The 21,671-nt window shown below is 42.5% G+C and overlaps 1 protein-coding gene across 11 annotated transcripts in view; it reads right to left on the bottom strand.

Annotated features, from left to right (window-relative positions):
• Positions 1-6,119: 6,119 nt before the first annotated feature.
• The window catches only part of LOC111551668 (RNA binding protein fox-1 homolog 1), a 1,700,664-nt gene continuing 1,685,112 nt past the window's right edge, over positions 6,120-21,671 (bottom strand). For 3 of the 11 annotated variants that reach the window (XM_026446850.2, XM_023225717.2, XM_023225710.2), the window contains 2 exons: positions 10,328-10,403; positions 6,120-8,826 (listed from right to left, as the gene is read on the bottom strand). In XM_026446850.2, coding sequence (XP_026302635.1) covers position 8,826; positions 10,328-10,403 — 77 coding nt within the window. In that variant the 3' untranslated portion in view covers positions 6,120-8,825. Of the gene's footprint in view, positions 8,827-9,682; positions 9,968-10,327; positions 10,404-21,671 lie in introns of those variants that run through there. The other 8 variants (XM_023225714.1, XM_023225718.1, XM_023225715.2 and 5 more) reach the window with 7 other exon arrangements.

Below are 21,671 nucleotides of genomic sequence, written 5' to 3'. Positions count from 1 at the left end.
GTAGAGCTTGAGATTTACACATGGGGCAGAGTGGCTCTGATGCCTTGTGTTTGTCTACATTTGTGGATACGCATTGCAGATATGCAAAGCACACGGAGGTTCCTAGGTGGCTGCCAGATACCAAAGCACAGTTAAAATGTTCAAGAATAGCTCTCAATAGGTGAGCAGGCTCCCAGGTTTTCCAAATTCAACCTCACTTAACACTGTCCTGTGGTTATAAAAATCCAGCATCTCTTTTCCACGTAGATCTTTCCCCCCCTTCCCCCCTCCTCCCCCAAATGGAGGGTAACTTTTTCAGATTCTAAACCCTCAGTGTTGCACAATCTTACTGAATCATCATCAAAATCCAATGAGGCATTTCCAAAATTTCAAAACTGAGCCCCAGAGACGCTAAATTGCCAAAGTCACACAGCTGGGAAGAAGATAGAGGTGGGATCTAAAGTGGGGTTCATCTAGGATTTTTCTTTTTCTCCCACAAAAGGACAAAGGCTGGATATATGGTGGCTCATGCCTATAATCCTAGCACTTTGGGAGACCAAGGCAGGAGGATCATTTGAGCTCGAGATTTCAAGACGAGCCTGGGCATCCTAGTGAGACATGGTACCTATCAAGACCACCCTGGGCATTCCAGTTGAGACATGATATCTAACAATAAAACTTAAAAGAGGAAAACGGCTAACCAGTAAATTTTGCTGTCTATTATGCTGCATCCCTAAATATTTGAGTTAATGGAAAGACACTAGATCTTTGTTTCCATCAGCTTAGAAGAGTCAGTTATTTTTGAGTGATAGAAAAATTTTAGGAAGAGGAGCTAATTTTTTTTTTAACCGCCATGTATGGCATAATCTATTTTGAACATCAGTATTTGTTGTAACAAAGTTTTGCGGGTTTTTCCTTTTTTCATAAAACACACTTTTTGGGGTGAGAACAGATCTTTGGGGGAAAAAAAAAGGGAAATAGTAGAAAGAACAATACATCATCTAGTCATGCAATTTAGGAAAATAAAGGAAAAAGCAGGAGCAAGCCAGTTATGCTGACAGCCTGGTCCAGCTGAGCGGCAGTTCAGCGGCTGCTGAGATCCTGCTTACAGTAATGAATTTCAATGCCACTTGCCAGCCTGGGAGTGTTTGGGGGAGATAAAAGTCGAGCTTTGTGTGCTGTGCCTCTGACCTGGTTTTCAGTTTTAGACAACTTTGTGGTGTGGTTGCAGAAAGTTTGACTTTCCAGATGTGAGCATGAGGGCTTTGTTTTCTGGCCTGTAGTTTTATTGCTGTCTGCTTTAAGACAGATTTTTGCTGGGGGTGGTGTAGGGTTTAGCTTGCTTTATAAGGTTTGCTGGAGTCGGCATGCTGATGAGCCGCCAATTTGCATTCTGCGCCTTCGCAGCCATCACCTGCCCACAGCAGCACCATTACGCTACTTCCTGGGTTTCTGCTCTTCTATTTTCTATCTGCAGCCGCTATTTTTTTTTTTCTTTAGAGCCTGGGGAATTCTCTTGCTCTCGCTGACTTTTTGCTTCATTCAAGCAACAAGCCATCTGTCTATTTCAGTCAGGGAGCTTGGATGTCAAAGTCACAGGCACCTGCCCGATTTCATGAGGAATCATGGGAGGACGGGGGTGGTATGCACCAAAGGAAGACCCTGGGGTGCTCTTGATACCCCACCATCTTAACAAGTGCTTGCTAGGCAGCTGTCCAGTAAAGAGTAAACAGTGCAGTGTGCAGTAAAGAAAAGAATGCTTTGGCTTTGGCTCTGGCTCCTAGCTCCAAGGCTTTTATACGCTTTGTTACATGGGGCAAATTGCTTCCCTAGGCTGCGGCAAGGACTAAGTGCCAGGATATATGCTAAGTGTTTTACCACATAGCAACAACTTTGTAGTCAGTGACCATGACTCGGCTCTACCACTTAATATCCATATGCCCTGGGCATGTCCCTAGCGTTGCTCAAGCTTCTGGTTCCTTACGGGGAGACTGGGGCAATAACAGGACTTACCTTGTGAGGTTGTGAGGATTAAGATAATGGTAATGAGTCCCATTTGCTGATCGCTTACCCTGTCAGTACCTACATGTTCTATAAGAATTGGCGTATATATTTATGGTCTGATAATGTATCTATTATACTTACGCACGTGGAGACGCTAAAGTAGTTGATCTATGCATAGAGGTTTCTTACATGTATACAGTTGCATACAGTTCTATTAATAAACACGTATGTGTATATGTACATATACTATATATACACTATATATCTCTTAGCAGTCTGGTTCTGTTGCTCAGGCTGGACTATAGTGGTGCAATTATGGCTCACTGCAACCTTGCACTCCCAGGCTCAAAAGATCCTCTCACCTCAGTCTCCCTAGTAGCTGGCACCACAGGGGCACACCACCACACATGGGTCATCTTTTAATCTTTTGTAGAGACAAGGTCTCCCTATGTTGCCCACACTGGTCTTGAACTCCTAGGCTCAAGCAATGCTCCAGCCTGTGCCTGCCCCCCCACCCCCCACCCCCCACCACCTCCCCAAAGTACTGGGATTATAGGTGTGAGCCACCATGCCCGGCCAAAATGTGTATATTTGATCTTTAAAATATTTGAATGCATATGGATACATGTACATTGTATAGATAAATGTGATTTATTAGATAAAATGTTTTGTTAGGCTACGTGTTTTGTGTGTTCTAATGTATCTCATTATAAGAACCCTTTAAGGTAATGGTGCAATTATCCCCAATTCATGGGTGAGGTAACTGAAAGAGGTTAGAGGTTCTAAATGCCTTCTGTATGAACTTAGACACTTGTGTAATTAGAGATCATATATTTTGTAGAGTGTCTGGCAATGTATTAACAAATTTTATCTATTCTTAATAAATGTTAAAATACTTGGTCCTTTTAGAAAATGACACTATTAGTTTTAAATCCTCTGTATTTTCACCACAATGCCACCTTACTACTGAGAGAAAACTACTCCTTTGCGATAGTAGGCAAATTCCCTTCTTCAGGCCAGATACTTGTGATCCAATCAGCCTTCACTGTACAGGCCATAGAAGCTTCACTTTTTGCCGACCTCACCCTCCCCACCCCCCACCCCCCACCCCCCACCCCCCACCCCCCAGGTCTTCCATGAGGGCAACTGGTGCACAGCATGTAAGACTAGACCGTTGTGGGAGACTCTTCAAAAGGACCAAGGTTCAACCCGAAATCTACCTCCCATTAAACTGTAGACAGCAGCAATGAGATGCCCTGGCTTTACCCGTGAGTCAAAGGACTCGGTTTTGTGCTCTGAAATGAACTGGTTCTTGGTCCAATACCGAGCATCAGGTTCAGTCCTGAGCAAGTTGCACAATAAGCATTTTCGACCCTTCAGAAAAGGACTGCAGCTTGAGTTCACATGCAAATCTAATATATTCATGTATACACATACATGTATTTTCCAGGATGAAGAAAAAACACGAACTTCCTCCTCCACCAAAAAAAGGCTTTGTAAGTTTTCCAACAAAAAATTTTGAGAACATTCAGTCCCAGGTATTCACTGGTTTAACAAAAACCTTTCTCATGACACCCTGTGATTGAGAATATGCTTTTGATGTATAGGTACATGTAGGTATGTGCTTGTAGATGTGTACACAGAGATCCCATGTACATATGTACATGCGTGCGCACACATTTGTCAGCTCTCCCAACAGTGTGTCCTATCTAGAAGGAGAACCAAGCAGGAACACAATCACAAAAATCACTGGACGATGGTACCTCCCAGGTGCTCGTTTTAACCTCTGGAGTGCTAAAAGCAGAAGGGTCTAGAAATCTGCTTTTTCCAGCTCACCAGGTTCTAAGAAGGCTTGTAGCACACAGGTTGGACGGACACTGTCTCAGCAGTAACAAAGCTTTTGATTGTGTGCAGATGTCTGTATGCATGAGTGACTGCTCACGAAAACTACATTTCCTTCCAAAATGGCTACTTCCCGGGAAGTAGGAGGCTTCAGAAGACATAAGTAGTAGAAGTTTTCAGGATGTTGAGTGGGAACTTAGATCGTGGTCCAAACTAACTGAACTGTATCTATAATAGTTTTGTTTTTTAAGATGGAGAAGATTTTACTGTTCAACATCTTGCTTTAAGAAATGCATAGCTGGCTAGGCACGGTGGCTCATGCCTGTCATCCCAGCACTTTGGGAGGCTAAGGTGGGTGGATTACCTGAGGCCAGGAGTTTGAGAACCAGGCTGGCCAACATGGTGAAACCCCATCTCTACTAAAAATGCCAAAAATAGCTGGATGTGGTAGCAACTGCCTGTAGTCCCAGCTACTAGTGAGGCTGAGGCAGGAGAATCACTTGAACCTGGAAGGCAGAGGTAGCAGTGGGCCGAGATCACGCCACTGAACTCCAACCTCGGTGACAGAGTGAGACTCCACCTCAAAGAAAAAGCCAGTGGGATGAAGCAATGGCTACCCCTCAGACATTGTCCATAGAAAAAGCCAGCCTCTATTTCTGCACGAAGCATATGCATGGCATATGGGCTTCCTTTGGGCTTATTTTCTCACCTCTGCCCACACTCTAGGGGGGAGGACAGGAGTGGGATGGCAAGAATCTGCATCCACTGGCCAGGTCTCTTAAACTCATTCGCTTCTGCCATCAGTTTTTACATTTCACATAAAACTTAGATGTTTATCTCTATTTTCGATAAGAGCCTGCTTTTAGAGATTCTAATGTAAACTGTATCTGTCATCACCTCTTATATTCTACTTAGTGGAGAAGGGCTCAGGTATAAACCAGTATTTTGGGAAACCCTTATCTCCCTCCCTGTGAGGATAAAGCTAGTGACTTGTTTTAATTAGCATATCCATACATATTGGGTAAGGAGAGTACAAGCATCCCAAGTTGAACATCAACACCACCATTACCACCATCACAGACTTCGGGGTCAGACAGTTGATGTTGTGCCTCTTTGAATGCTTACTAGATACAGCTTTGGGCAAATCACACGACCTATCGGATCCTTCCTGCCCTCATAAAATGAGGATAACGCTATCCTGAAGGATCAATTGACATAGGCCAATACAAGTTGATTTATAACCTGCATGATCTTCATATATAAGGAGTTTACAGAGAAGGGATGATTACTTACACTGAAATAAGATGTATGCTGTTAAGACAACCTGCAGTGTGGAAAAATGATTAGAGAACAAAGAGCCTGCAGGCGGTACACAGGGTTAAACTCATGTATAAAGTTCTCATTGGTCAGGTGAGAACTATGCCTCGTCAGTTAAGGGTGTACATTCTGGAATCCTAGGGTGAGCACCTGCTTGCTGTGTGACCTTGGAGAAATTAATCTGTATTTACTTCACCTGTGGAAAATAGCATATAGTTGAAGTACTGCTGCAAGCACTTTACAGAGGTTGCTTTCTTCTGGATAACAATATTAGGTCAATGCGATTATCATCCTGAGGTGTAGGTGAGGAAACTGAGGCACAGTGCTTTGGTTTAATTCTTCCTGGATTGCCACGAGCAAGTGACAGAATCAGGGTGTACACTCACTGTTTCTAGAACGCACGTTTTAAAAACCTTTGTTGCCAACTTGGTAAGAATATTAAGATAAAATGAGAGAGGATTAAGATACTAAGTAACTAAATGGGGGTGCACAGTTCAACTCTGATGAGATTTTTACATAAGGAACACACGACTTTTGGCTCCTAATGGGCACTCATGTATGTGAACTCTATCACTCGCTATATATTTTTTCATCTTACCCAAGGTCTCCCAAAAAGTCGTTAATATGCTCGAACATATTTGAGATGAGTGATGTATTTTGTATTTAAACCAAAGACTGACAGTTCCATGCTGGGAGACAGCTAAGCTTAGTTCAGTTTCTTAAACAGCTGGGGTAAGTTCCACTGACTTCTTTGGAAAAATGGGAGAGGAAGGGAAGCACTTTGAACCAGAAAACCAGGGCACTTGCCAGAGGCATCTGGTCTACTGGCGGCCAGATCAGCCTGCTGCTCACTTGAGCAATACCCACAGCCCCCGACCCCATCTCCGGGTGGGCCCAAGTGCAGTCACACCTGTGGACAATGAATCTACCCACTGAGAAAACCCATGGAAGCCAAAGAACTCAGAACACCAACTTGGACCTTTTCAGACTAAGCTTTTATTTTTTTGATATTACAAACCAGTTTTCTTTATTCACAAACCACTGTAAGTGATATAAACACTAATTTCTAAAGACAGATATACACATTTTCTGGGTTTGCAGATTGCGTGATGTGTGTGTTAAGAAGTCACTATATGCCACACATAATAGTAATTTTCCATAATTCATAATAGCAATAGTTACTTAGATAAATGAAAACATTCCAAATAAATACTGTTTAAAAAAAATCCAAAATGTTTGTTTACATCTCTGACATACATTTTTAAAATGACTTATTGGCATCTTGGAGTGCCTAGACAAAAGATTCTGCAACATCAGTTGGCACCCACTTACTCTAAATGATTTTATTAAAACTGCATACAGTCATGGGGGAAAGTACAGCTCATTGATGAAAATCAAAACCGCAAATGAATTTTACTTTAACCAACACAGTAAGAATTCTATGTTTGTGATTCGAAACACAATACAAATTCTGGATTTTGAAATCTGAGGCAATCGGGAGAAATTTATTCTCCATAGCCCCCCTGCTCCTACTCTTTCTTCCCTCCAGAGGATGCCATCGTATTTTAATAACTCGTTTCCTTTAAGAACATCAACCAGGCACCCATTGCCATAACACTATTTTCCAGGTAGGGGAATGAGAATGTCTTAGTGATGCTGTAAAACACCCCCTTGCCCCTCCCCTACCCACCCAAAGAAGTGTGGTGAAAAGAACACTTCATATGCTTTTGGCTGATAAACCTTCTCCCCCCCCTCCCCCTTTTTTTATCAAGATCACTATCTGTCTTAGATATCGAAGCTACAGAAACTTTGTTTTCAAATCTTGTGAAACTTTATTGATGGTTTAATATCCAACTGATCTTACGGCATGCACATAGGATGGCAAGAGAAAGCTGGATCACACTTTTTTTTTTTAAGTTTTGTTTGGTTTTGTTTTAAAGCAGAGTTGTTACAGCGGATTGGCAGGTTCACAGCGGTGAGTTGATAACTTACTGAAGTGCGTGCCACAGGGCCTGCACTGTACACATGAGGACTTAACCTATGGCAGCAAAACTACTCAGGGACAGCCTGCTGCTGTTTTCATTTAAATACAAAAACAGGAAGACCCGTGACAGATACCCCAACTTAGGTTAACTTGTAAACAGGACAACGTGGAAAGTTCAAACAGAAGTACAGACAAACTGCAATTTTTCGGCTGTGTCACTCTGGCCCTGCATCCAAGAAAGGTGGGGAGACTTAGTTCTTTTGGGATGAAGAGGATGGATCTACTTTGTTTGTTTGCATCCTTTTGACAAGTGTCCTGGGCCATGGAGACAGAACTGAAGAGATCATTTTGAGATAATCCTTGGGTATGGGAAAGAGGTGGAAAGGGCAGGATCTCACGGACTGAAAAATTGCAGATTGCTCACACAACGCAGTCACGTTTCAAAAAGTACCAAGCTGATGAAAATACCATGATTATCTCTACTCAATGATTGCAATACTTGTAAAATGCTTCTATAAATCCGAATATGATTATCATGTAATTCCATAAAAATTATACGTCTGTCTCTAACAGTTGTTCTACTAGGCTAAAACTAAAGCTTCATAGACTGTTTCTAGAACTTAACAACTCCACTGCACAGATGTAAATTTTATACATTTTTTAACTGGTACAAAGAATTTAAGTTATTACTTTCTTTTTTTGGAAAAAAAAAAAATAGAAACAGTGCTTTTTATCACCTTTTTATTAATGTTATTTTTTCCCTCCCATAATATAAAAGTCAGCAATGATATCAATAATTTATTATACTGGAAGAAATATAAAAAGAATGTTTGATGGCCTAACTAGCGGGTTTTTTTTCCTCCCTAAATAGCGACTGGTTAAGAAGCTGAATACTGCTGGGTGGAATGGTTTAAAGGGTGGGTTTGCACAGCTTCATTCAACTCAGATGCACAAGTGCTACTAGAAGCACCCCCTTAACAACATAACCTTTGGCTTGAACTGGCAATGAGTAACTTAGAACCATTGATATATGATTGTTGGTGCAGTGGGTCGTTTAGATTCATCAGTTACAATTTTTTTTTTTTCTTTCAGCCAAACCCCAGTTCCAATCCCCTAAGCCCCTCCCAACCTCCCTTTCACAAAATAAAATAATGCAGATGCAGAAAAAAATGACTACTGTAGTCACTTACACTCTTCCCAAACAGCTGATAACCCCAGTTAGCTTAATATTCAGCATATATAATTCATTTACATAATATAGCACTCTGGATATGGCCCTAAACCAGTTTTTATTCATATCTAGCGTCTGTCTAGATCAACCACAAAAACTCCTACAGCCAGCAACCAAACTACGGAACCTTCAGAAATTAAAGACCCACAATATTAAAATACACAGAACAAAATATCTGAGGTATAAGATAAAAAATGTAATTTTTTTCCTTTTTATTTGTATTTTTTTTTTTTTTTTTTTTTTTTTTAGAGTTGCTAAAATGATGTACTACTGCATGTATTGCAATACTCAGGCCTCGGAAAGCTTCCTTTCTCCCCACATTGGAAGGTTTTTATGGTTTTGTCATTTAGTATGGAGCAAAACGGTTGTATCCCCCTCGGTATATACTAGCCTGCAATGAAGAAAGAACGAGACCCACATCATCAGCATGGCTCCTAGTCTTGGCATCAGTCAAAGGTGCAAAAGCATTCTGAAACAAAGCAATTTGAGGGGTGTGTTTTTTACATTTTCCTTTTGCAACATGTGGATCATCAAAAAGACTAATGTGAAAAATAGACACTCAAAACCAACCGAAATGGAGGCACCCCCTACCCATCCCAGGTCATTCTTGGAGAACTAAAGATAGGGCCATTCTTGACCCTCCCCAATAGCTCCTCCTAAAGAAATTCCCTGTAAAACTAAATTCTTTCAGCCCAGTCCTCTTAGCTAAAAGGACTCTTAAAACCTGGACAACTGAAGGATTTTCACTGTCTCATGTTTTTATTGGACTGGATTAAGCCTTCCCCAAGGGAACAGAATAATCGACACTTGAGGTTGAATTTGGACAATTTACTAAGTGTGATTCAACTCGCCAACACATTCCTCAAGTGGACGAGGTGTTGAAGCAGAGCTGTTGAATGCAGAATGGGGATGAAAATCTCAATCTACTTCTTGACTTGGCTGTGCAAGCTGTATGGAATCTGATCTTGAGAAGGGAAGTTGTACAGATGAATTGCTTGATGTAATTAAGCTTGTGCAAAACAATCTTTCCAAATCATGGCTGAATTTCTACGACTGAGCATCAGTGAAGTGTTTGGCCATGGCTTTAATGGCTACAAGGTGGCACTTAACGATTTCCTTTTTCTAAAAGTATTGGCAATTCAAATGAATGCCTACGGGGATTCATTTTTAGGATAAGGACTGATATTCTTGATCCAAGCAGAAAACTGCATGCCAAAGCTTTGTAATGATTGCATATGCTCTCACGTGATGGGCACGTCTTACTGTACTCAAGAGTTTCAGTGCATAGAAGTTTGAACAAGTACAGGCAAGTTCACCCCACCCTTACCTCCCATTTTTTACCCTCCCCCCTACCCGCTCCCAAAACAAAAACCCAGACCTGCCCCAAAACAAAAGACAACCCCCAAACCCAGCTGATTCCTTCTACTTTCTTATGTACTAGGTACACAAAGTGTGCCCCTCTCTATTTTCTTTCCTGGGCGACTATGACTTTAAACATGAATTGTAATAGGGGAGGAGAGGCAGTCAGATTCTCAGCTGCCTGACAGCAGAGGCCTGGAAGTGTGCAGCTTAGCTCCTCTGAAGTCTGTGCTGGGGCTGGAACCTTGGGGCTATGTGAATGAGCAGCAAGGGAGGAAAAAAGAAAAAAAAAAAGTTCTGCATTGACACTGCATTCTGTTAGTGATGGATTTAATTATCAAAATGACTAATTATTCCATTAAGGTAAGTGCTCTGCTAGGTGAGACTTGCAAAATTAGAAATATAATAACTTACATGCACTACATTGCCAAGAAATTAAGACATTTATCAAGTTTACTGGGAGGATTAATGTGGCATTTTAGCTGCTGTTAGCACAAGAGACAAATTCAATTAAGGAGAAGTGAGAGGACGTCAACCCGTACTGAGGTCCCAGCTGGGGGAAGGGAAGGGAGGCAGGAAGAAGCTGAGGACAAGGAGAAACTGGTACTCACCATGGCACCAACGCCGTAGGTGGGGGCTGGAGCAAGTGCGTGGTGGTAGGGGTCGGCAGCATAAACTCGTCCGTAACTGAAAGGAAAATAGAGGTGAAGATGGATCCATAGTATACAATGTACAAAACAATAACAATCATAAAATCCAAAATACCAAGACAGTATGGAGGGGTCCTACTCATCTTGGAGTAATGAAACAAATTCTACTTTGCCATGTAATACGAGTTCATCTGTGCACAATGCATTTTTTTGTGCATTTAATGTGATCATATGATGTTTAACAGAAATACATATATACATACACATGTACGTATATGTAATATACAATTTTCCTTGAATAACATTGTTTTTACAATGCTGAAGTAACTGCCTTAGAGATTGAGGTAGGCAAGAAAGAAACAACTTGAAGTATTAAACCCAGCACCCATGGAGGGTGGTATGTTTATTCTCAAGAATGCCTTTTGCCCCTGATTCAGCTGTCACCATTCAAGTGAAATAGGGTGAATAGGAAAGGGTGAAGTGAACCTCTCTGAAGTTAGTGTCCAGCATCTTAGAATGGAAATGAACAAGTGTATTTGAATGGAAGCACCCTTTTAAGGGTCTGTGGGACCCCCATTCCCGTTCAATCAGACTGATTTGGTTTTGATCCTATTTCAGATCTTCAGTCTCATTCATCGATGGCCAGGTTCTGGGAAGGGAGAGGGATTTGAAACAACAAATCTTAATGACATTTATTCCTCTTTGTGTTTTTCTGTCTCTACCATCCTACTCCCTGCCATGGCTTCTGGTATAGACTTTAGAATAAAAATGGAGAAGAGATGGAAACCAAATGTTCTGAATGCCTACTAAATACGTGGAAGTATTTTTTTTCTTTTTTTTTTTGGAATCAGATGTGGAGTCACTTGCTCAAGGTCACATAACTAGACAGAGCTAATCCTTGAATTTTTTTTTTTTTTTTTTTTTTTGGTGGAGGGAGGATGGGGGAGACAAACTCTTGCTGTGGTGGGTTCAAAACTCCAGGGTTCAAGTAATCTACCTGCCTCAGCCTCCCAAAATGTTACGATTACAGGCATGAGCCAATACACCCAGCCTGATCCTTGAATCTCCTAAGGCAACTTGCATGCTTAGTCCACCGTATCCTTTGCCTGTACTTGTTTGCCCTGCCAGATAAATGGTGCTAGAGGTCCATTACTTGAAAGCTGATTCTGGAATAGAGATTCCTGTGCAAGTGACTTACCGAAGGGGGGGGCGTGTAACCTTAAGAAGAAGAAAGAGGGGCAAGTAGGCAGAGCAAGGGAAAAAAAAGCAAGGTCTGAGATGAAGAATATCTGCCACCTGATCCTGTGAGTTTCATGATACGGCTGGTTCCACCTGGAGGCAAGCAGGTTGGCTTATTTAATGCCCACATACGTTTTAAGCATTAGCTGTGGGCTTTCCTGAGGAGTGGGTGATGCACCACTGAGTTTGCACCACTGAGTTAAAGTGGCTTCCTTTGACAGGGCACAATTTTCTGGAGAAGAGCAGCTATACCTGTTGGCAACCAACATTCACAGCAGCTCGGGATGAATGCATCAGCCACTCAGTGGGATCTACATGGTTTTTTGACTCTTTGACCATTTCCTAAATGAAGGAACAAGGCTGGAAGAAATGGGTCTGTCTGTATTATCAACTTTAAACTCATCTCCCATCCCTTAGGGTCCAATTTGCATGTACTTTTTTCCTCTCCTTTGCAGTTTTCCCCCATTTTCCTTCCAATCTTTTTCATAGTTGGTAGATAAGTCACACCAATCCAATACATGCTTGACCCCTCACACTGTCGAGTCTGGGAAGGTGAAGGAAACGGGATGATGGACCTTCTTGGACTCCAAGTTAGACCCTAGGGTGGAATAAAACAATTACAGCAGGTTTGCATTGGGTATGTTTAACTCTTAAGCCCATCTGCCTGTGTCAAAGGGTATTGAGTGTGCAAATAATCTAGATGAGGCTTTCAGCTTCAACAGGATTCTCCTGATCCTCAAACAGGATGCCTCTCTTCCGAGGCAAATGATGCACTTTCATTTGGCTAAAGCTATTTCATAAATAGGATATAAACTGCAAATGCAAACTGAAATTTTTGAGACTTTAAGTGATGTTATATGGCATGGTGTTACTTCAAAACAAATGTGAAAAGATGCAAATTCAGATATTCCATTTTAAAAATCGGGGAAATGATTTTACTGTGGCAATAATTTCCTCTCCTGGGGAGACACTATATGGGCAATTTGAATGTATTTAATAAAAGTGTAGGTCCCACCTTTTACTACTGCATACTTTAATGGTAAATTCTATAACACTGGGCATAGTTTCAACCCTTGTGGAAAACCCAAGGTAACAATTTGGCAATATTCTCTTCCAAAGCAGAAGGAAAACACAGCAGCACTGAACTATTCCTCAGAAATGAGCTGGCTTTTTCTCCTCAGGGTGACCTCTACCTTCAGCATCCATTGGTTTTATTATGATTAATAAATTTCATTTCCACAGAGGAAAAGAGACCATGTCAGCTCAAACTGAAAGCAAGGAGGCTCCTTTTCAAATGCTAATTTCTAAACACGCCCTTGTGTGACACTACAATTTAGACACAAGGTTATTAGGGAAGACGTGGACTTGAGTGCTACGTTTGCAGCAGATATGCCAAGCATGTCAGCAATCTGATACACGCAGAGCTGGCTAAGCACAGCCCAGAGACGGAGCAAGGCAATGCCCAAGACATCCACAGGAATGATGGGAAGATGTCTTACGGTCGCCATGTTAAGATATGACCTGCAATATGGTCATCCTCCATACCGTGCATCCCCGGCCAAAGTGGGCAGTAGTGCAGTCAGATCATGATCTCCATGTCCCCACTTCCGATTCATCAGTAATTTCAGAAGAAATCTTAAATGTGTCCACTTCATGCACACGATGACTAGACTAACATAAACCACTAGTAGTTCATCAAAACCAAGTCAACAGCCTGAAATCTTGTCTATTCAAGTCTTGCTCCTTCAAACCAGCAACTATTTACATGTATCAAATCTCTCAAGTCCAGCTATCCACTTAAATATAAATTTACACACATCTAAGTCCTATCACTCCCTCCTTAAAACCCTTCAATGGTGTCCCATTGATCCTAGAATAAAATCTAAACTTTCATAAGCTGTCTCTGCCCCTCTTTGAATCTTGATCTTCCTTCCCTTGGCCCTTGGTTATTGTGCTCCAGGCACACAGAATTTTTTTTTTTTTTTTTTTTTTTTTTTGATACGGAGTCTTGTTCTGTTGCCCAGGCTGGAGAGGAGTGGTGCAATCTCCACTGACTGCAAGCTCCACCTCCCGGGTTCACACTATTCTGCTGCCTTCTGCCTCCTGAGTAGCTGGGACAACAGGTACTTGCCACCATGCCCGGCTAATATTTTTTATATTTTTAATAGCGATGGGGTTTTACCATGTTAGCCAGGATGGTCTCAATCTCCTGACCTGGTGATCCGCCTGCCTCAGCCTCCCAAAGTGCTGGGATTACAGGCAAGAGCCACCGCACCCGGCCCACACAGGCTTTTTTAATCGTTCCTGCACACATGCAAATCCATTCTCTGCTTAGTCTTGGCACTTGATCACCCTCCACCTGACTTTCAGCTTTTATGTTTCAAATCAAATATCTCTACCCTAGAGAGAAACAGACGCTTCCTTCTCTGGCTTTCTGCCTTTTTTTTTTTTTTTTTTTTGGAGTCAGAGTCTTTCTCTGTTCCCCAGGCTGAATTGCAGTGGCACGATCTCAGCTCACTCTAACCTGCCTCCCAGGTTCAAGCAATTCTCCTGCCTCAGCCTCCCTAGTAGCTGGGATTGAAGGCACCCACCACCATGCCTGGCTACTTTTTGTATTTTTTAGTAGAGAACAGTGTTTCACCATGTTGGCCAGACTGGTCTTGAACTCCTAACCTCAAGTGATTTGCCCACCTCAGCCTCCCAAAGTGCTAGGATTACAGACGTGAGCTACTGCACCCAGCCTGACTGCTCTTTAAGGGCACTTTCCAACTTCATCCCTACCGCTTCATGTCATATAGTAACTCTAACCTTATTTCCACCCCACCTGATCATTTACCTTTCATCCTCGTGGAATGAGAGCTCTATGCAGGCTGAGGCAGTGTCTATTTTGTCTGCCTTTATATCCCCAGTGTCTGGCACAGCCCTTGTCACAGTGCAGGTAGAGAGAGGCAGGCCAATGGTACCCCACAGGACAGGAGGCAGCAAGACGAAGGAGTCAAGAGGGAAATGGGGCCTGGGAGATACTTATGCCAGTAATTACGATCCCACTAGTAGAATCTATCAAAGATTCTGGGTCAGCTGCTCCATGACACATTCAGAACCCTTCAAGGCAGAAGAAAATTTCTGCGGACTTCTAGAAATAGTGTATAATTTTTTTACATAGCTTCTGTGAGTTTGCAAAACACTGGCCAAGTTGTCCTAAAACTCATCAAAAGCCTTTGGGGATAAACTAAAAAGATACCACAGAGGACTGCTTTCCTGGCTAACTCGCCACAGATTGCAACCATCATGAGACCTCATCTTTTTGACCTTTAGCAACAAGTTAAAACTGGGAAGCAACCTGAGACCTAGCGGATTCAGTACTTGGGGCAAGAAGATCCAGGTCTGAGTTCTGCTTTCATGATGTCCTTGCTCTCACGACTTGACAGAGCATGCTCTCTGAGCCTCGTCTTCCTCATTGGTAAAGTAGTAATTTTCTGACTGAGCCCTGCCTAATTGAAGGTGCATTCAAGAAAACCAGGTAGATTTTAAGCCACCTTACAGCTACAGGAGATCATTATGCACGGCTGCTTAGATGGTATTTCACAAACCAATTTATCCCTCCTTGCCCAGACTTTTGGTCTGCAGAGGCAAGTGAAAGATTCTGTTCTAATATAATCACAAGCAACTCTACGGATCAAATTACAGATGTTTTTGGAGTCAAGATCTAATTTATGAGTTACAGATGTAGTTTAAATAGATACTTACTTGCATGCACTTAAGGTCGTGTTGGAGCAAAATGAATAAGGATGCAGCCTCTTGAATGGGAATATGAACCCATGTTAAAGTGCTTTATTAACTCTACTGAGACATGTAGGAAGTACTATGTACATCTAGTTGAAACAAGCTGGGTGCTAACGAAATACAGTGACCCCATGTTGGCGCTCCACACAAAGGTTTTAACACAATTTTCTTACAGGGCCACAATAAGAACACTAATTTCACTGTATTTTACTCCCTACTTTGATGAGAGTTTATGCCCTGGGAACTTTCATTCTTCCATTAGTATGATCTCCCCATGCTTCCCACCCCAGAGATAGCTGGGTGAATCCTGTGGAGCAGAAAGATGAAATCTGTTCAGTTCTCACATGAAGTTCAAAAGATAGCAAAGACATCCTAAAGAGCCAAATTGCAGCAAGAACGTGCATGGGCTTGTACCCCTCCCAACAGAGAAGGGGCTGCAGCGTATGCATTCAAAATGGGATGCCTCATCAGGGATCAATGAATGTCCCTGGTCTCTGCAATGCAGTTAGGGACGACAGAGCCTCCCTCATTATATCTAAGATTTAGTCTTAAGTATTTGGGAAAATGAATCCATGCAAGTCACACACTTACCACACAGCACACGAGCAGGGCACCAACCATGGTTCAATGGTTCTAAAAGCATGCTCTTTAGAGAGCCATGGTCTAGCTAAAGGGATGTTCTTTGACTTTGCTGTATAGGGTCAAATGAGATTTGAGCCTCAACAAGGCTCACTGACTAGTTGCGATGTCTAGTCCAGTAGGTGGGGTGCTCTGGGGCACCATGTAAGAAGGGGGACATCAGAAGGTAAGCTTCACCCAGGAAGAAGTGATTCTTACCCCACTCAGATATTCATTCTATTTCATTGCCCTGATTTTTAGGGTTTGAGAACTTTTCCAGATGAAAAATAAATGATGTGTTGAAGACAATCCTTTGGTTTGCACTGTTGCTGGTATCATTATCAATGAGTTGTTGCTTTTCTCCATCCGGAGGAACTGCATCTGGAACACACATTCCAGACCAAGTGTTCTGCGTTTGAACAAAATGCTCGGCTTTCAGCAATTCTCAAGGGCTGGAAAGGAGTCACAGCCAATATCGGCCAGGAAAAGAAAGAACAAGACCAGAGGGGGAGGGCACGTAGCTTCTGAGTTCTGTAGCACTGCCCCAGCTACTGTTTTACTTCCCTCATCCAACTACAAATCAATCCATTGTCAATCATAAAATGTTACGGGCATTTGTTTTCCAACGCAACCATCCTATACTCGTGACTAAATGAAAATGCAGCGAAACGGAATAAGATCTCACAGTCCTACTGAAAGAGGCTGAAGGCTTCTGACAAATCCCTTGGCAATTCTGCAACTGCAGACTGACACGTCCCCTCAGCTTGTAGGGATTCTGTGGGGTCAGAAGGGAGACAAAAGCTCACTTCAGGGGATAAAGAAATGTAGCCCAGAATATGGACCCTCACAGAAGATCTTCCAAAAATTCTGAGCTTAGGACACCTCAATATATCTGAAATGATCAGTCTCTTACGTTTGTGCCAATCAATAAATATTTACCAGACAACGAAAGTCTGCATTTTAAAATCCCAGAATCCCACAAATTTCAGGTTTTAAGGTCTGAGCTAATCCCAGTGTGCATCCATTTGAGAACATGTTGGATTGTAATAATGGCCAAGACTTTGGGCTAATGTTCTAGGATAGCCATTTAAGGAAAGAATAAGTTCTCAGTCCACTATGCAGATACATGGAGAGACAACAGGTGCCAACCAGCCCGCCTCTGCCCCACAGGAAAATTTGAGAGTTTCCAGAACCTCAGGCCATGCACCCTGGTTTGCTGCAACAGGGAAAAGCCCTCCTGAAAGCATGAAGAATAACTATTTGGATGTACTGGAAAATTCAGAAAGCAACGGTTTATCTAGGAAATGGTCCTGTTCACTTTCACTCTTCAATAGTCAACTGAGTTCTGGACTTGATCTGTTGGTCAGTTAGTGAACTTAGTGAATGTGTTCATGAGGGAAATACTCCTGTGGTTACTGCAGCCTTCTAGTTTTAATTTGAGCAATGACTTACACATTTATTGACCATGGAGGTAACCAAGCCCACTTATCCTCAAAGCTTCTCAAGATACTTAGATGAACTAAACCGGTCCCCAAACACCTAGAGGAGCAGTCCCTCGGCCTTCTTGGCACCAGGGACCGGTTTTGTGGAAGACAGTTGTTCCACAGACCAGGGAGGTCGGGAGTAGTTTCAGGAAAAAAGTGTTCCACTCCAGATCATCAGGCATTAGTCTCAAAAGGAGTGTGCAACCTAGATGCCTCACATACACAGTTTACAGTAGGGGTTGTGCTCCCATGAGAGCAGGTGGAGCTCAGGCAGTAATGTGACTGAGGGAGAGCGGCTGCAAACACACAGGAAGCACTGCTTACCTCCTGCTGTGTCCAGTTGGGGACTCCGATCTAGAAAATGACTAAAAATGCAGCAAAATCTCCAAAAATGAAACAAGTAGAAGTGGAAGAAATGCTCCTAGATAACAAGGAGTCATCTCTACTTGGCTCTGATGTATGTGAGTTACATATTGTAGTGATGTAGTCATCTTGGAGCAGAGTTTCATTGCTGCTATCTTCCTTACCTTGTCTTTTTAAAGTGCTTATCTTCTTCAGAAATCACTTAGCACATTTTTCAGCCTCGTGATTTCCCTGCCTCCCCTGAGAAGTAGGAGGGAACACCTCTGAGCTCTTTAGACCCTACACGGGAAGACACAGAATTTCCTTTTGCCCACTGATACCTGTCATACATCATCAGAACTATGCATACAGTGCATACACAATCCAACACTATGACATCTAAAAGACTCAGACCATTTACCCATAGCAAATCACATCACATTATCCTTTCTCTACCCCACCAATGCTGTTCAAAACCTCTTCATATTCTGAATCCCAACAGCAGATTTGAGGGAAAGCAGAGTAGCAGCTACTCTCGCAGTAAAAGACACACTAAGTCCCACCTTTGGTGATGAAATTCTCCTGCCCTAGAATACCTCCTCTAATAAAGGAGCTGTGTTAGGCACATTGTCTTTAATGCAGAGCTCAAGGCCATCCTTCTCTCAGAAATTTCATTTCTCCTTTCTCTGTGTCTACTCTTGCTCTACCAAAATCACTAAGAATTGTTACTGTGCTTTGAAATCACCATGGCACCCCAGCTACATTTTACCACACAGGAGGAATAATAAATTGTATCCCTCATGAGATTTTTCAATACCCTGCCATGAAGGAGGGTTGAACAGCAGCTGGGGATCCCTCAGGCAGAATGTCTAGAGTGAAACCCTGACTCTTACTTCTTGCTAAGTTACCTCACAGTTCTTCTGAGTTAGTTACGCCATTTATAAATGGATATGATAATGGTGCATCCTGATTGTACATGGCTATAGTGAGGGTGAGATGAGGGTTATGGTTACCAGTTACAGACCAAACAAGTATCAGTTATTAAGATTGAGAAGATTGCAGCTGTTTCCTCTTGTCTATTTCATGTGGGATCAGTGAGCTTCCTCGTACACCTGTCAGAGCTACCCCTGATTTGGGTTGACGATCCAAAGTCTTACGTACTGGCATCTCCCATCCTCAAAGCAAGCAGATCAAAGATTCTGAGACAAAACAAGCAGGGTGAGAAGTAGGGAGGTTCTGGGTCCTGAACTCCAAGGAATTTCCCTCTACACCCACCTATCACCAGGAGGCAATGTTAAAATACAAGATCAAGACACTGACAATGTTCAGATTATCTGTCACAACATTTTAACTCCTTGTGAACATCCCTCACCTCCAAATGACCAGTACTTGGGGACACACACACTCTTTGAATATTCATTTGAGCAAAATGAAAAATGTGGTTCTAAAATGGGATTGATAGAATTATAATGAAAGCCACACATGTGAGGCACATATCATTTTAAGTTTTACAGTAACCACACTTTAAAAAGTGGAAAAAAGTGAACTCGTTTTTATTTTCTCCAGAATATTCAAACTGTCATTACTACAATGTGTAACTCACAAGTACGAATGATACATTTTACATAATTTTAGTACTAAGTTTTGGAAATCCAACATGCATTTTTTACTTACAACTCATGCTGGTGTGGACTGGCCACATTTCAAGGACTCCACAGCCACACGTGAGCACAACTTCAGCAAGTCCTATTGTGTGCTCTTTTTACCATTGAAACAAAAAACGTTGGCTGGGTGTGGTGGGCCTGTGCCTGTACTCCCAGGACTTTGGAAGCCCAAATAGGGGCAGGATTGCCTGAGGCTAGGAGTTTGAGATCAGCCTGGGTAATAGAGCAAGACCACATTTCTTCAAAAAAACTAAGATATTGCTGGGTGTGGTAGCACATGCCTGTAGTCCCAGCTATTAGGGAGGGTGAAGTGGGAGGACTGCTTGATCCCAGGAGGTCCAGGCTACAGTAAGCTAAGATCAGGCTATTACACTGAACTCTCCAGCCTGGATGACAGAGACCCTATCTCAAAAACAAAAGGTTTGGCCGGGCGTGGTGGCTCACACCTGCAATTCCAGCACTTTGGGAGGCCAACGCAGGCGGATTACGAGGTCAGGAGATCAAGACCATCATGGCTAACATGGTGAAACCCCGTCTCTACTAAAAATACAAAAAATTAGCCAGGCATAGTGGCGGGCACCTGTAGTCCCAGTTACTCGGGAGGCTGAGTCAGAATGGCATGAACCCAGGAGGCAGAGCTTGCAGTGAGACAAGATCACACCACTGCACTCCAGCCTGGGCAACAATGCAAGACTCCATCTCCAAAAGGTTCCTGATTGAGCAGTTAGAGAAGACCTCACACCTTGGGAAACACTATTATAATTATCTGGGGGTAACTTGTTAGAAAGCAGATTTCCAGGCTTCCTCTCCAGACCTATGAATCAGAATCTCAGGGGCAAGGGAAGAAGACGAAACAGGCTCTGCTTTTGTAACAAGTTCTCCAGGTGACTTGCATGCATTCCTCTAGAATTTGATAACCACTGTTAGATTTTTAAAAATTGTGCATGGATTCAGCACTTTCCCACTTAGGTTAATTCAGACTATCTAGACATCTTTAATTTTCATATATGGATTAAACACACTTTATAGGGTATTGTTATTGCATGTAGCAAGCCTGAGACTATGCCTCGTATACAGAAGGTTCTCAATAAGCGGGAGTATTTTTCCTAAGTTCCTTTGCTTATACGCCCCCTTAGCTCCCTGTACTTCCCCTATTATAATACATATCACACTTTATTGGAAACGGACCAATTAGCCCCAAATCAATTTACTGCATGACAACTTTCCTGAATAATCAAATCACTGAAATGCAGGAAAGACTATTAAATGAGACTTGCTGAAGGATCAATTAGAGGAATGGCCAATTTGGAAACTTCTTCTAAATATTAAATATTACCTAAAGTTTTAATGCAGCTGCCAGCGTGTATAGGTTGACAAGTGGTAACAGAAGAATGAAAGGGGCTGGTGACACCTCCTTGTACCCCTGAAGTTGCTTCTAATTGGTAACCTGGGTAACAACCTGTCCCACAGAGGACAGTTTCAACAGCCGTTGTAGATGTGTTCACTTGGTCAAGGCTATTTTGCAGACCCTTACCCTAACCCCACGTGATTGTGTCCCATACTCATCAGGAACTGAGGAGGAAATGTGTCCCCAGATTTTCCCCAGATTTGCTAGGGGAATGCGTGGTGGGTCCTGGCATGGTGGAGAGGGCATATCTTCCTGCTAGCGAGTCCCAGCTTCCACCTACCCCCTTTATACACACACACACACACACACACACACACACACACACACTCCCTCACACGCCCTTTGGACATTTGGGCAGGGGATAGCTGGGAGCTTTCCACTTGGACTCTGTGTCTAAAACAACTATTTCAACCTGTCTGGTGGTTTTCAGGGACTAGAATATTAATTGATTTTCAGCCACTAACTTTCAGCAAAAAGACGTCTGGTGAATTAACCTAGAACACACTTGGCCTGTTTAACTCTGTCTTCCCTTAATACACAACATGCTTCCTGACCTGATATCTGCTACCTCTATCCCCACAACTACACCAGTACTCCGGGCACACAGAACTAAACATATGCCTGCTGCCTGAAGGGGACAAGCCAAGTTAAATAAACTTCCAGTGGAACAACCATTAGAGAACCATTCAGTGCCCTTTGGTCTCTCCCAAATAGTAACAACTTTGTCATCCAACTCATAAATAGTAGTTTTGTAAGAGCAAGATTAG

The sequence above is a fragment of the Piliocolobus tephrosceles genome, chromosome 17 (genome assembly GCF_002776525.5).
Source record: "Piliocolobus tephrosceles isolate RC106 chromosome 17, ASM277652v3, whole genome shotgun sequence".
NCBI classification, from domain to species: Eukaryota; Metazoa; Chordata; class Mammalia; order Primates; family Cercopithecidae; genus Piliocolobus; species Piliocolobus tephrosceles.
Note: the sequence above shows the minus strand (reverse complement) of the source record. Positions and strands in the feature narration are given on the sequence as shown.